Source organism: Vigna unguiculata, chromosome 9, assembly GCF_037176805.1.
Source record: "Vigna unguiculata cultivar grain cowpea cultivar isolate G323 ecotype 2 chromosome 9, ASM3717680v1, whole genome shotgun sequence".
In the NCBI taxonomy this organism is placed as follows: domain Eukaryota; kingdom Viridiplantae; phylum Streptophyta; class Magnoliopsida; order Fabales; family Fabaceae; genus Vigna; species Vigna unguiculata.
The window spans coordinates 45,917,379-45,933,022 of NC_140800.1; the positions used below are offsets into that span (position 1 = coordinate 45,917,379).

Below are 15,644 nucleotides of genomic sequence, written 5' to 3' on the forward strand. Positions count from 1 at the left end.
TTAGTAAACTTGTATATTTTTTAATTATACTAAAAATGACATATATTAATATTTGTTGTGTTGAATAATTATTTGTCCTATATTAAATATAAAACTAACACAGGATTTGAACAAGATCAATCTTGTTTTAATAACATGTTCTTACATTTTGTTTGTTTTTAACCCTAAATACACCATATCGTTTCCGTTTAGTTATTCTTTTAGAATTTTAATTTATATATATTTTTGGGATCTTTATTTTTTTGTATTTCTTTTTATGTTTGAGAGTCAATCGTTAGTTATTGAAAATTTCAAATTGTCGCAAATTAATTTTAAGCATCTTATTACAACTTTTTCTTTGTAAGATCAACAATCTATTTAGGCGTTTTTTAGTTCAAAAACTTCATTTAAAATTTTCAAATAGTCGAAAGGATCTGATAATTTAATTAAAACAATTCAACCTCTCTTAACTTTTTAAAATGAAATGAAAACTAGTCTCTCTGAAATTTTAAAATTAAATGAAAACTATGCAGTCATGCATTATGCAATTTTTTATCCAACATACTATTTTATAAGCATTAAATTATTAAAGTATTAAAACTTTAATAATTTTACCCACTTTTATTAAGAAAAGATAATGATATTTTTAATCTATTTTTTTTACTCACCCTTATCATATTTTTATTTACATTCTAATTATTTATTTTGATCTTGTTAAATAGTATAGTGTAATAATAAAAAATTAAAAGTGAGTGAAAATATCATTATTTAAAAAGAATAAAAAATGTTGTATAGATTGTAATGGAAGAACATATAACATATAACTTGTAATAAAACAAAATTAAAAACGAACTTTCATAATATTTTATGTAAGCAATTTAAAAATTAATATTATAAATTTTCAATGAATAAGCAACTGTTTTGAAAGAAAAACAAACTGATTAAATAAGAAAGGCTTACATACCTTTTTAGTCTTCATTTTCGTAGTGTTTGTTGCGGATGGTCCTCATTTTGACAGAATATTTAAAATGGTTATCATTTTTACCGAATGTTTAAAATCGCAATTCGTGTTTTATTTGGTCCTTTTCTGTAACGTTGTTTAAATCATGAACGGAACATTATAAAGTAGGTGGCATGATTTGTATTAGGGTGTGTTAGGTGTATTGTACATGTGTGCTACGATTTGTTAACATCACTCTTTCCCTAACCCACGAGCAAACACAACCCAGAAAATTCTAACCCCACTTACCTCGTTGATGATGATTTATTGGAGAATTGAAATGAAGAGCGTAATTGCAATCCAATAATGAAATGACAAGTATTAACTGTTTCTTTTACAAATCTGAGCTCAAGAAAGATGAAGATGAAGAAATTTATCTAATTGCAACATTTCCCCTAAATTGAACTTTAATCAGCCATATGTAATATACCCTAATACAAACACGTGCCATGTACAATGTTCCATAAATGATTTAAACGACGTTACAGAAAATGATCAAATAAAACACGAATTGCGAAGATGGGACCATTTTAAACATTCTATAGTAAATGAGGACCATTTTAAACATTATGTTAAAATGAGGACCAAAAGATATTTAAGTCGATAAGAAATAATAAGAAGTGAAAAGAGTATAAAAAATATTTACACAACATTTGTGATTAATGATTATATTAAAGAGAGTAAAATATTTAATAAAATGTGATTAAATTTTATTAGGAACCTGAACTCGATCTGCATCGCAGAGTACAAAAATACTCGTGCGTTTAAACACAGCATTTTCCTTCTTCTCCTCAGCATTCACCACTGATTCGTTCGTTCATTCATTCACAAACTCGAGTGGTGCATTCGCAGAACAGAGATCTCACAGATTCACCGGTGATTGGTGATGGCTCAGCCGCTCGTGAAGAAGGACGATGACCGCGACGACGAAGGTGCTCTTCTCTTCTCCTAATTCGATCCGTTTTCTCTCTCATTAGCCCTTAGCGTTTTGCGTTCTCTCATTGCTACTGTTGGATCAATCCCTTTTGCTTCCAGATCCGTGTTTCATTTCCATTTCCGAGTACTAGAGTAGGGTTCGCCTAGTTAGATATTTCAATTTTCAAGTTCCTCGTACTTAGATATCTCAATTCTCTACATCCTTATATTGAATCTTATGTTGTTCCTCTTTGACTTTCATAGTGGTCTCTAGTTTGATCTGGTTTCGCTTCCTTATCGTTTGTAAAAACTCGAATTGGCCTTCGAATTGATCTTGCCAGATAATTAATTTACAATGCAGATAGTGGAATAAGTTTCCGGTGATTTGGTGATAGTGGCAGATTCTTAGCTCTCTGTTACGTTTTTTTCTTCCCTTTTTGGGTACCAAGTCAGGGTTGTGCATCATGACGAATCCTACTCATAATTATTGATTTAATTGCGAATAAATTGTTAATGTTACTAATTGTGATGTGATTTTGGTCGTTGAGCAGCCGAGTATTCCCCCTTTATGGGAATTGAAAAGGGGTCTGTTCTTCAGGAGGCCAGAGTTTTTAATGACCCTCAACTAGATGCTAGGAGATGTTCACAGGTTTGTGTCGTGAACTAAAGGATGCGTATATTGTCATCTCGTTTCTGTAAATGATTCAGTGGTTGAATTCTCAGTCTCCTTGTTTTGTTATCTTATTTACAGGTTATTACAAAACTCCTATACCTGCTGAATCAGGGAGAGACGTTTACAAAGGTCTAGAATGATATCCATCACCATGCTTATCTATGAAATTATGTTAGAGACAGCTGTTAATCCTTTCCTGAGAAATTTTATTTTTGCTAGGTTGAAGCAACAGAAGTTTTCTTTGCTGTTACTAAGCTTTTCCAGTCTAAAGATATGGGATTAAGGAGAATGGTCTACTTGATGATAAAGGAGATATCTCCATCTGCAGACGAGGTTACATGTTCACATGCAACTTTTTCTTTTAGTTTACATTTATTTGTGTCGTCTGTGATCTGTGCTACTAGCTTAGATTTTGATTGTTCTATCTCCTTAATTTTAAAATAGGTTATCATCGTCACAAGCTCTCTAATGAAAGATATGAATAGCAAAATTGACATGTATAAGGCCAATGCTATTCGAGTGCTTTGTCGAATCACTGATGGAACACTCCTTTCCCAAATTGAACGGTATTTAAAACAAGCTATTGTAGATAAAAATCCAGTTGTTGCAAGTGCTGCTTTAATTAGTGGCTTTCATCTGCTCCAGGTAATAATCGTGTGTATATATATATATATATATATATATATATATATATATATATTCAACTTTTTAAACGCTCAAATTGTATGCTGCTCACTTATTTTGTGCCCCCTTTTACAGACAAATCCTGAAATTGTAAAAAGATGGAGCAATGAGGTTCAGGAAGCTGTTCAATCAAGGGCAGCCCTTGTACAATTTCATGCTCTGGCTTTGCTACATCAGGTATGTCATCATTCTGGGGTCATTTAGTGTGTCAAGGTTTGTATGGTGGCCTGTATCTTTCTACTGCCAGTCCACTTTCTTGATTCATCACTACTCTTCATGGCTTATGACAGCTAAATGTCATGAATGAACTTATGTTCATTCTTTCCTCTTAAAACATCTACCAATTAAGTATATTGCTTTGTGAGCTTAACTTATATTATGTGGGTGTTGAATTTAACTATACATAGAAAAAGCAAAACTTCTTGAATTTCACCTGAAGATATTAATATTTGTTTGTTTGGTTCCTGGTCCATGTTATGTGATCACATTCTCTTCAGCAGCTGAAATTTTTAGCATATTCATAATTATACTTATAACTTCAACTTCTGCATGAATTAGAAGTGTTGCTTCTTATAGTACATAAAAAAATTTCAAGTTCGAGTTTCTGTTCAGATATCTGTATTGTATCTTTGTTCAACTAAACCAAGTTTTAGATGCTTTGAACTTCATGTTGGTAAACAAGTTGAGTGTTCCCTGCATTGATTGTATAGTGCTGTAAATTTTGGCACCGTCTGACTCGTTACACATCTAACGACGTAATTATCTTGTAGAATTAGTTTAAGCTATTGATCATGATGGGAAATTCTATTCCTTTAACACCCTTCTATAATTTTTTTACTCTGCATCATTTTAATCTTGCCTTCTTGGAAGCTGACTCTTCTTATCAAACAAAACACAAGTATAAATTCTAAAGAGAGTTACTGGTACATGGTGATTTGAACCATTGCAGATACGACAGAATGATCGATTGGCAGTAAGCAAGCTGGTTACCAGTTTGACAAGGGGGAGTGTACGCTCACCTTTAGCGCAGTGCCTTTTGATCCGTTACACTAGTCAGGTTTGTTTCCTTCCATATGTACATTGTTACTGGGGTGGTATTTATTTTAATAAGCCTTTTCTTCCATCATCTATGTAGGTTATTTATGAATCAGGCAATAATACACAGTCAGGGGAACGCCCCTTCTATGATTATCTTGAGAGTTGCCTTCGTCACAAGTCGGAGATGGTGATTTTTGAAGCTGCTAGAGCAATAACAGAGCTCAGTGGTGTAACAAGTCGAGAATTAACTCCAGCAATTACTGTTCTTCAACTATTTTTAAGTTCTTCTAAGCCAGTGTTGAGATTTGCTGCTGTCCGCACCTTGAACAAGGTAATAATTTCTCAAATTTCACTGAAGTAATTTTTATGCTGCTGCTGAATATATAATGGGATATTTGAATTGCCACTCAAGTCTGAAACCTCCCTGCTCATGTTCTTTTTCCTTTTATGACTTGGAGGAGTTGATAGAAAATCAGTACTCTCAGTGTTCACTAAATATTCTAATGAGATTTGTGTTGGTCAAACTGGACAAGGTTTAATCATTAAGTGTGACTTTGAAACTTTACAGGTGGCAATGACACATCCAATGGCAGTCACCAACTGCAACATTGATATGGAAAGTTTAATCTCTGATCAGAACAGAAGCATTGCTACCCTTGCTATTACCACACTTTTGAAAACAGGAAACGAATCTAGTGTGGATCGTCTTATGAAGCAGATCACAAATTTCATGTCTGATATTGCTGATGAGTTCAAAATTGTTGTTGTTGAAGCAATAAGATCATTGTGCCTGAAGTTCCCTTTAAAATATCGATCTCTGTATGTGTCCCAGTATATGGTTTTCAACTCCTCTGTATACCATGTTACATCTTAGACAGTTATTTCCTGGATGAATGCTCTATGCTGATGGTTTGTATTCTGCAATTGTTTTCAGGATGAACTTCCTGAGTAATATTCTTAGGGAAGAAGGTGGTTTTGATTACAAGAAGGCAATTGTGGATTCAATTGTGATTCTCATTAGTGATATCCCTGATGCTAAGGAAGCTGGGTTGCTTCATCTTTGTGAGTTCATTGAAGATTGTGAGTTCACTTATTTGTCTACACAGGTATTACTTCCATCCTGTGCTTCATCATTCACAGTTTTTTGCATTTCTTTTTGTCTACAATTATGCATTTTGTCAGTAACCATTTTGCCCCCCTTGCACTGTAGATACTTCACTTCCTGGGGATTGAAGGACCTAAAACATCAGACCCAAGCAAATATATTCGTTACATTTATAATAGAGTACATCTCGAGAATGCCATTGTTAGGGCCAGTGCCGTGAGTACACTGGCAAAATTTGGTGCTGCAGTTGATGCGTTGAAGGTGTTACTTCGTTTTTGTTTGCTACGGTGTTTTCTTAATGTTTTATATTATTTTTGGGGATATGTGGTGCTAACTTGAATCTTACTATTTTTTTAGCCCCGAATATTTGTTCTGCTAAGACGATGTCTTTTTGACAGTGATGATGAGGTGAATTTCTTAACCTTGTTTTAACGTTTTATGTGAATTATGAGGCTTGAGATGTTTTAGTTGTTTAAGTATTTTGTATATCTTGTTACTCAAACCTGTAAGTTTAAAATTTTAATTGTCAATTGTTTAAATCTTTCGAACAAATGCATGTTTGTTGTGTCAACAGTTAGTCGGTTACAACAGTGCACACAAAATAGAGAAAAGGAGGTAAAGTGGGAAAGTAATAAGGGTGAGGTTTTAGATTTGCTTGGGGAGGGAGATCCAGGTCTGTCAAATATGCGGGAATAAGTAAAAGAGTTCATTGTGTTCAGATACTGATGTTCAGTTCTGGATATTTTTTGTTTTTTAAATTGTTAACCACTTCAATATTTATTTGGTATTTTGATTTCTTTGCAGGTTCGTGATAGGGCAACACTTTACCTGAACACACTTGGAGGTGATGGTTCAGTTGTTGAGACCGATAAGGATGTAAAGGACTTCCTGTTTGGATCATTTGATATCCCACTTGTTAATCTGGAGAATAGTTTGAAAAATTATGTAAGTCCTCAGCATCTTTCTTGCTTACCACAAAGTGCACGATCTCATGTTTTTAATATAAATGTAGGAGCCTTCAGAAGATGCTTTTGACATTAACTCTGTGCCCAAGGAGGTCAGGTCCCAGCCACTTGCAGAAAAGAAAGCCCCTGGTAAAAAGCCAACTGGTCTGGGTGCTCCTCCAAGTGGTCCCGTATCAACTGTAGATTTATATGAAAAGATGCTTTTGACCATTCCAGAGTGTGCAAACTTTGGGAAGCTTTTTAAGGTTCTTTCATTTTATTCTTGACAGAATTTCGTTAATTTTTTTGTCTACCGTATACATCATTGCATTAAAATTAATGCCATACTAAAATGCGTGTATTTATTTAGCATGCGTCTATGTATGTCTATATATACATAGACACGTGTGCTAAATAGAAGACAAATTTAGATTCTTTCATATCCTCTATGTGATGTTGTTCTTTCTATATCTAACGCAGTATGCATTTCTTTTACCAGTCCTCAGCACCTGTGGAGCTCACTGAAGCTGAGACAGAGTATGCTGTTAATGTCATTAAACACATTTTTGATAGGCATGTTGTGTTCCAGTACAACTGCACCAACACAATAGCTGAGCAATTATTGGAAGATGTAATTACTATTCTAGATGCTTCAAATTCCACAAAATAACCCAACTCCCAGGTCGTTGTAATTACTTTTTTTTTTCCATTACAGGTTATTGTGAATGTGGATGCTTCTGAAGCAGAAGAATTCTCAGAGGTGTTCTCCAAGCCTATCAGGTCTCTTCCTTATGATTCACCTGGACAGACTTTTGTGGCATTTGAGAAGCCAGAGGGAATATCAGCAGTTGGAAAATTTTCAAACGTTCTGAAATTTATTGTTAAAGAGGTATTGTTCTCTTTATTATTTAGAAGCTTATTAGTTTTTTTATTATTTGATATCTAGATTACTTTTATGAAGCTTGTTTTTTTTTTTTTTTTTCAATGACCTATAATATTTTGTAGCAATCTCATCCATCGATAAACTGGTTCTTCTTCAGGTTGACCCTACCACTGGCGAGACTGAAGATGATGGTGTTGAAGATGAATACCAGCTGGAGGATCTGGAGGTTGTTGCCGCAGATTATGTGTTGAAAGTGGGGGTCTCTAATTTTAGGAATGCTTGGGAAAGCTTGGGCCCTGATTTCGAGCGAGTAGATGAGTACGGTCTTGGTCCTAGAGAAAGCTTGGCTGAAGCTGTAAATACTGTTATCAACCTGCTTGGCTTGCAGCCCTGCGAGGTAAGCCCGTGATTTCAATTGCTGCTTTGGTTTAGAACGATTGCATATAGTGTTCAACACAAACATTTCAAACCTATGAACTCTCCTTAACTGCCTTAAACCCTCGCCACTGATCACTATTAAAGTGATTATGAGAAAGCAAGTGATAATACAGTTTTCATAGTTTGTTTGTCGTACTTGATGGATGCTGTAAAGTAATGATTGTTGTGATGATGAGTGTGTGCAGGGAACAGAGGAGGTTCCTCCCAATTCAAGATCACACACATGCTTATTGTCAGGTGTATTCATAGGGAATGTAAAGGTGCTTGTACGGTTGTCTTTTGGACTTGATGGTCCGAAGGATGTTGCAATGAAACTTTCTGTGAGATCGGAGGATGAAACTGTGAGCGATGCCATTCATGAGATTGTCGCAAGCGGCTAGTCCATTGAGTCAACAACTATTGACTCAATTCAACCCTTTTTTGATTAATGAGATTGGAGTTGAGCAGGCATATAGATCGACGACGTTTGTAAAGAATTTGAAAATTTTAATTGTTTTGTCCTTTACTCACTGCATTCTTGTTAGACTAGCAACGATACTGCAACTCTATCCCGCCGGCCAATTGCACAACGCTTCCTCATACCCTTCATTTTTCCGCGTAGCAGTCAAACTAAGATGAATATTTGAGGAATTCGTGTCATCAAAGAATTGGATTTTGTTGAACAGGATTTGTTTAGTACAGGAGACATGTTTCTTCACCTGATCGACCCTTACGCTTTCTTGTATTATTACGATGACCAGGACATGTTTATGTTTGATTCAGCTTTTTTTTATCAGAAAGTTATATAATTCAGCCTTATATGATGTCAAAAATAAAAAATTACTTAAAAGTAGCTTAAACTTACTAAAAGTTAAGATACGTACGTTGTTATTTTTTCATCGGAAAAGTCAATTAATTAAAATACGCACTCTATACTTCGAAACGTTATGCAATTTCTGTTCATAAAAATGTTTCAAGGTATAAATTGAATGTTCGTTCCTATTAATTTTGGAAAACTAGGGAAATATTAATTGCTTTTTTCGTCTGATATAGCTAACAATTATTACAATTATTTATATATCAAACTTAAATTTGTACATTTCGCACAAAACATTTGTGGTTTAATTATTAGATCTTTAACGATGTACTTTGAAACCCCGTTGGACAAAAAATATTAATTCCATCCCTGCTTGCTCGAGATATGGATGAACGTGCATGGTATGCATAAAAGGTTCTACCTACGGTCCACATATCAAAGCATCAAAATGTTATGCAATTTGTTTTCAAAATTATGGATTTGAATAATCTTGTAAAAAATTTAAATAAGTTAATAAGTTGTGCTCGAAAGAAAAACTTTTGCATACACGACTTCTTTTTTAAGTTTGATGAAATGGTATTTTTGTAGACTTTATTTAGCTTGGTATTTTCTTTTTCAAATTAATAAGAAAGTTGCAACTTGAACACTACATTAGATATTTCTTATAATCAAGATGAAGTTGTTTTTATAAGCAAGACATAATAAAATTTAATTTATATTTACAAGTATGAAAAAAATAGGAAATACAACAATGAATTTGTTTTATATACATAATTAAAATAAGGTCAGATTTAAGAAAAAACAAAAAACTTCGATTATTAGGAATTGAACCCAGATCTTTTGAGTAAAGGACAAATATTTTAGCCGCTAAACAACAACACATTATTAAGTTTATAATACAAATAGCTATTAATAAAATAGAGACAAGGTCAAATTTGTATAAAAAAAAAAAGTAAAAAATCATTCCGTTGCCGGGAATCGAACCCGGGTCTCCTGGGTGAAAGCCAGATATCCTAACCGCTGGACGACAACGGATTATTGATTACTATATGACAAATATTGTTTGAAATAGATAACGTACCGTTTGTTATTTTGAAAAAAAACTATCCCGCAAATGTACACACTTTTTTAGCATCTATATGAAATCATAATTTAAGTGTACTAAAGAGTAAACAAATTTAGCAGAAAAAATTGTTTTATTCTAAAAGCGGTCTTAAAATTTTTAACAACTGCAATATGGTACTTAACTTATTATTACTACTGATAATAACAATCAAACACAATCCTTTTATCTTTCTGTCAATCAATAGTTAAACTCCACACCCAGCGTGACATTAAATGCCTCAATCCTTTAGATTACCGTAAGTCATTATTTTCGTTGTTTCACAAAACATGGATTTGTTACAAGTAGTTAAGTATATGCAGTTAATTCTCAATTTCTTTTATAGAGTAGGATTGAATTTCTTCCTAAAGTCGAAAAATGGTTCACTAGTATTGATAAAATTATTCAGATGTAATAAATTTCATCAGGTAATTTGCACCACACATGGTAGAAGTGTCTCTTTGTACTATTGAATATAAACAGAGAAAATTAAGAAATATGAACAAAATTAAGTAATAAAAGAGAGATGATGAGAATAATCACATTCAAAAAATGGGAGAGTAAAATTGAAGGAAACAATTGTTTATCGCCACTTTAACAAGTGGAGAAAATACAGAAACCAGAATGGGCGTGCCTCTAACTAAACCTATATAAAACTGAAAGGCTATAAATAAACTAAATACACTCTTATTCGTTAATTTAATCGAAATACACATCCATCCGCATACTTTATTTGTTCACATGAAGATGAAGCCTCTGATTTCAGGTGCTTCCACCAACGTATGTGCAAGCATTGTAACCTACCATGAGGATGAAATCGAGTTAGACAACCCACACACACCATAGATTAGGAACCAGTTATATAATTCAATTTCCAATAATTCACCAAACATACGCCACCTAAAATGTCAAAAGCATTAGTCTTTTCTTATATAAAAGTAACCTTTTGCAAAAAGGACCGTTGGTAACTTCAGCATCACACATTTGTGCCAGCTAAGACAACGTTATCTTTTCTCCCGATTCTATGATTCTATTTCTATCAGAGAACAGTGTTGTTCTTAACCACTTGAACTTCTCACTATGATTCTAAGTGATAATTAACTGTTGGATTGGAACTATTTTTGATTATTCCTATCAAGATAAGAGAAGTGTTTGAAAGTGGAATGGAGCATACAACATTAAAAATTAAAAATAGAGTGTTAATTGAGAGAACTTACTTGGATTTTGGGATGTTAGTGTTGCTGATTGGGAGAAGTCACAGTTCCATTGATTTTTGGCAGATGTTTGGTAGTAGAGATTCATGGCAAATGCAGCATGGGATGCTACTGTGTTAGGCTCAAAACAAGCACCTCCCGGTTGAATTGGTCCGCAATCTATGCCTTGGCTACAGGCGTAGTCAATATTGGCTTGCAACTGATTATCAGAAACTCCTGCTTTCGGTACACACCATCCAGAACTGTTAACCGGAGTTTTTGGACTAGTTGATGGACTCTGGTGGACACAAATAAAAAAAAGAAGCTGCAAGTTATAAAAAGTCTTTTATGAAACTTAATAGTCTTTGGAAAAGTAGCAATTTCCTTACCTGCTGGCTAGACTTGGCTAAGCCAGCATCGTATGCCATGGTACCATCAGTTTTGAACAACCCAAACGCGCGTTCAGATCCTGGACCGGGTTTGAGATCCTCATCATAGAGTGCAAAAATGTAAGTGTCCACAGACTTCCCAGGCATCAAAGGTGTCCCAACCAATGATCTAAGATGATTAATCAGGTTCCCGTTAAAGGCCTTTGCATTTTCAAGACTAGGTCCTACTTCGTTACTGTCACCTCGTGAGGGCCATCCAGTCTCAGCAACCACGATCTCCACGTCCTGGAACCCCATCGCACTCAAAGCCGAATGTACAGCATCAACCTGCACAACATTCACACGCCACTATTTAACAAACCAGTTCAGATCATTCAAGGATTAGCACCATAATTTCTGCACCAACCAAGTTTTCAACTGTTAGAAATTGAGGCCACTAAAGGCTGGTGTTGGGTAAATTAGAGTTATTGTATATGCTAAAATCAAAAGGACAATTGAATTGGACCAAGTGGTAGGTTGTTGCTAGAACATTGAAATCTTTCCTACCTTTTTTATTCCCACAGGTTAAAAAAGACAACAGTTTACCTACCTACCATATTCACTCTCTCTCACCCATTTTCTTTATCCATGCCCAACATGGCAACAATTATTGACGCTTTGGAAGGACTTGTTTTGTGACCACATTGCGTGCCAGCCTGTTTCCAACCAGAGTGAGTGAGGGTATGCAGTAGTATTACTCAACTGCACACAGATAAGAATAACTTCACTCTTATCTTGGGTTATGTTATGACACCGGAGTGAGGTCAATCCAGAATCCTTGTCAAATTTTTCTTTATTCTTACATATGAAGTCATTCATACATATTCAGTCCTACTTACGTGTGAGTAACTACACCTACTTTCTAGTTTAGTCCAGAAACTTCAAGCCACATAAACTCAGATGAAGCATACTGCATCATAAAATAAGAATTTTATGGCTATCCAGTGTTGAATAAAGATTTGAATACTGTCGGACAAAGCATTCTAATAAATTATTATAAAATGAAATATTGTGAATCATGGAGTTGTTTATGCAACATGACTCTCATTGCAGCATCACGGAAAAAAAAAATAAACCTTAAAAAAATAAGATATTAAATCATGTATGTAGACCAATCAAACGACTTTCCATTTGAAAAATGGAAAGAAATCACCGTCGTGTTATTATATGAATAATCATCACTACAGTAGTAACAGAAAAAAAACAAACTGAGCAAAGAGATTACGCCATGGATAAATGCCGTGTCACTCTAACTTCAAGAACCAAGATCTAAGGTCAGACGAAATTAGTTTAAGTTAGCCCAAGGATTAACATTAATTTAGCGATCTTCCCTGTGGATTGAATTTGAACCAAGAAAATGGGTGAGAATGAGATCGACGTTAACTATTAATTATTATATGAATAATAATATATGATTAAATTTTAAACCTTGATGTCCTTCTACGAATGCAAAGGCTGAAAGAGAAGATTAGCGATCTACTCGGTGGATTGAAGAGGAAGATTTGAAAATAGTGAGTGTGTGGACACGTGGACGGAATGTAGAAAGCAGAGGATGATTGTCTAGTTGACTCCCACGTCAACTTTTTGTAATAAAAAAAATATTTAAAACCGAAAAAACAGTGACATATACAGTACTCACCTGGGCATCGAACATGTTCGTGTAAAGTTTTCCGTTGCCGGAGTCAACCCGCCCCGAGTTGGGTTGGAAGAGGCAAAACGCCAGCGTTTCGGGTCTCGTGTCGCTCTGGTAAGCGAAGAACGGGTACGGGTTAATCGTGAACGGCGATTTGTTATCCTTCAGAACCGCCAGCAACTGTTTCAGAGTGTTCTGGAGCGCGGGGTTGAACAACCCGGACGACGGCGGATCCGACTGAGTCAACACGGCCATGGAGTGCACGGTGGAGACCTTGATCTTCACAGAGGCCGCGTTGAGGGCATTTTGGAGATTTCGCATCGCCGGCACAAGCTGGGAGGCAAGACTCTGGTCGGCCAGGGTTAGAATCTCGTTGCCGACGGTGATGAGAGTGATGTTGCTGGCGGGGTAGTAGGGCAACACGTTCGCGTTAACCCACTGAGATGCCGCGTTGGGATCGGAGGCCAGACTCGGAATGTCGCCGTTGGCGGCGCCGATGACGATTCCGATGCCGGAATTTGCAAGTGCCTTGATGATGGCGGGATCGGCGCCGTAGAGACGGACTTTTCCGATGGAGGTGGATTTGAGGAGCGAAGCTGTGGATTCCGGCGGCGGAAGGTTGTCGGCGACCTGACCATAGTTTACTCCTATGAAAGATTGGGAGCCTGCAAGAAGCAGAAGGTAAAGAATGAGTGAGTAAAATAATTAAAGATTTGTTTTCTTGAAAACGGAAAAAAGGCAACAGTGAAAACAGCAACGGTTGTAACTAACTAGCGAGAGAGAGGGTGATGGCAAATAGAGAAAGGAAGAGGAAAATTGAAGCCATTGCTCTGAAGTGTATAAGGGAAGAGACTGTGTGTTGTTGATATATAAAAACAGTAAAGCAAAACCCACGCAACAAAAATAAAATAAAAGAGTGTGCAGAGTAACAACAAGACTTAATAATGGTAATATTGTAACGGTAGAAAGACGTTCCATTATTCTGAGGACAAAACTGTGGCTATAGAAGTTGTCGTTGTCAAGTGGCCACTTTCTGGATTTTACGTACGTAGCGCCATTGCTGTGCTCATTCAAAAGTTTCAAACAAACATATGTGGAAAAAGGTGCTTTTAATTTCTCACTCAATACAATTCAACTCTTTTTTGGTTTTTGGAAATCGTTGTGTCACAAAGTGATCACTCTTTACCCAAACTTTGTCACTGCTTTTGCGCTTTCTAGGAATTTTACGGTATTGACGTTATGCTCTTTAGGTTTGTACAAACGGGAGTCTAGTCTACTTAATTTGTACTAAAACACTTTTGACGAAGACGAAGGATTACAAGTAATGATAATTATGGGGTGCCGACAATGAACGTATTATAAATTAAAAAATAAGTATGAAATTATAGTTCTTTCAATATGAGTATTCGATATTTTAGTGTGAATACTATGATTTACATGAAATTAAAATGTTTTATTTACTTGTAACTAATAATTATAAAACAATTTTTATTTTAAAAATAAAAATATTTTCCAATGTATATTTAATCGTTTTAAATATATTAGTTCTTTTATTATGTTATATATTATTATGGTTTTAATTTCGTTTAGTTTAATTTCAGCACTATTTATTACAAACTAACATTTGTTTATTATTATTTCTATTGATATTATATTTTTACTGTTACTAGCATAAACACAAACACTATTGTGCATGTGTGTACGCATTTTTTAAATATGTGTGATATTATATTAGTAGGTGATGATATTATAATGTTATTAAGTTAATAAGTTAATATATAAAATAAATTTATATTTATTAAAAATAAAGTAAAATATATCAAAAAAGATGAGAGAATAACGGTCGATACATAAAAAAAGAAGAAAAAAAACAGAGATAAACAATTTTATAAAAACTTGTAAAAATAACGATCAATTTTCAAAAATTTAATAAATAATTATATTTTAAAAGATAAAATTTGTATTTTGAAATGTAAACACAAAAAAAAAAAGTCATCTTATATATTGTTATATATTATTATTTATTTTTATTTTTATTTTTATTTTTATTTTCATTTCTTGGTATATTTTGAAGTTATTCCACCATAAGCTTTGAATAAAAAAAAGTTGTTTACGTAACAAAGTATTAAAGTCAACAAAGTATTAAAGTCAACAGTTTAATTATTCATTAAATAGCGTTAAACTCTATTGAATTTAATTACAGAGGACCACTACTGCAAAGTTAAAATTTAAGATTGATGTTGAATATATATATCTACATTTGTTAGATTTTATCTAATTTATTACTTATTTTTGATTTTGTAAGTAATAAAGAATTTTACTTGAGTATACAAAATATAGGTAGGTCCTGAAGGAGTTTGATGAGAGCATGAATGAAGATGAAACTACTTAACTTAGAGAAAGAGATAAAAGACTATTGGCAGGTTTTCTATGTATTCCTCTCTTTAAATTTTGTTTTGAATTTCTCATACTCAAGTGATAATTTTGTTTACACTATCTTGATCTTTGAAGTGGTGTTTTCTTCCTTTTCTACTTATTTCATATTTTTAACTTCCTTGTTTTCTGTTTATTTTTTTTTAATTGTTAATAGTCCTGGAGCAAATGGGTTTCATTCACATTCATGTGATTTGGCCCATAATATTATCATGGGCTCCTTGTTGTATTTTTTTTTTTTACTGAATATTATTCTGTGTTCTATTATTTAATTTGTTGTTTTCTTCATTATCGTTGAATATCGAAAGTTATAAATAAATATAGGTTTCATATTGTTAATAGAGAGCAGAAGAAGGTAATAATACTTTGAATTTTTGGCCTAAAGTATAAAGAAAGTTAT

The 15,644-nt window shown here is 34.1% G+C and overlaps 2 protein-coding genes and 1 non-coding gene across 4 annotated transcripts; 1 reads left to right on the plus strand and 2 right to left on the minus strand.

The window, feature by feature from the left end:
• Positions 1-1,685: 1,685 nt before the first annotated feature.
• LOC114163290 (coatomer subunit gamma) lies at positions 1,686-8,356 on the plus strand. Of its 2 annotated transcripts, XM_028047515.2 has the most exons (18): positions 1,686-1,911; positions 2,446-2,543; positions 2,646-2,696; positions 2,787-2,900; positions 3,012-3,212; positions 3,327-3,428; positions 4,201-4,308; positions 4,387-4,620; positions 4,858-5,108; positions 5,224-5,395; positions 5,500-5,655; positions 5,752-5,802; positions 6,199-6,339; positions 6,407-6,604; positions 6,838-6,969; positions 7,054-7,227; positions 7,379-7,618; positions 7,845-8,356. In XM_028047515.2, the coding sequence occupies exons 1-18, from the start codon at positions 1,866-1,868 to the stop codon at positions 8,037-8,039; spliced, it is 2,664 nt and encodes an 887-aa protein (XP_027903316.1). In that variant the 5' UTR covers positions 1,686-1,865; the 3' UTR covers positions 8,040-8,356. The 2 variants fall into 2 exon arrangements, with proteins under 2 accessions (XP_027903316.1, XP_085523090.1); XM_085666964.1 differs by having other exon boundaries at positions 3,012-3,428.
• A 1,062-nt stretch (positions 8,357-9,418) lies between these two features.
• On the minus strand, positions 9,419-9,490 carry TRNAE-UUC (transfer RNA glutamic acid (anticodon UUC)). Its single transcript has one exon. It is a non-coding gene; the product is annotated as a tRNA-Glu (tRNA).
• A 611-nt stretch (positions 9,491-10,101) lies between these two features.
• LOC114164272 (glucan endo-1,3-beta-glucosidase 7-like) lies at positions 10,102-13,743 on the minus strand. Its single transcript, XM_028048878.2, has 5 exons — positions 13,583-13,743; positions 12,818-13,476; positions 11,140-11,466; positions 10,775-11,048; positions 10,102-10,357 (listed from the first exon to the last, which is right to left on the minus strand). Exons 1-5 carry the CDS (start codon positions 13,635-13,637, stop codon positions 10,320-10,322), a joined length of 1,353 nt encoding a protein of 450 aa, XP_027904679.1. The 5' UTR covers positions 13,638-13,743; the 3' UTR covers positions 10,102-10,319.
• Between the last annotated feature and the right edge of the window lie 1,901 nt (positions 13,744-15,644).

What these genes read in the sequence shown, in the direction of transcription:
- LOC114163290 (XM_085666964.1), top strand. Translation starts at nt 1,866, where the DNA reads ATGGCTCAGCCGCTCGTGAAGAAGGACGATGACCGCGACGACGAAG. An exon ending in AGAATAGTTTGAAAAATTAT is followed by an intron (nt 6,340 to 6,406) that starts GTAAGTCCTCAG and finishes ATATAAATGTAG; the next exon opens with GAGCCTTCAGAAGATGCTTT. An exon ending in TGAAATTTATTGTTAAAGAG is followed by an intron (nt 7,228 to 7,378) that starts GTATTGTTCTCT and finishes GTTCTTCTTCAG; the next exon opens with GTTGACCCTACCACTGGCGA.
- LOC114164272 (XM_028048878.2), bottom strand. Translation starts at nt 13,637, where the DNA reads ATGGCTTCAATTTTCCTCTTCCTTTCTCTATTTGCCATCACCCTCTCT. An exon ending in CATCACCCTCTCTCTCGCTA is followed by an intron (nt 13,477 to 13,582) that starts GTTAGTTACAAC and finishes TGCTTCTTGCAG; the next exon opens with GCTCCCAATCTTTCATAGGA. An exon ending in TAGCCAAGTCTAGCCAGCAG is followed by an intron (nt 11,049 to 11,139) that starts GTAAGGAAATTG and finishes TGTGTCCACCAG; the next exon opens with AGTCCATCAACTAGTCCAAA.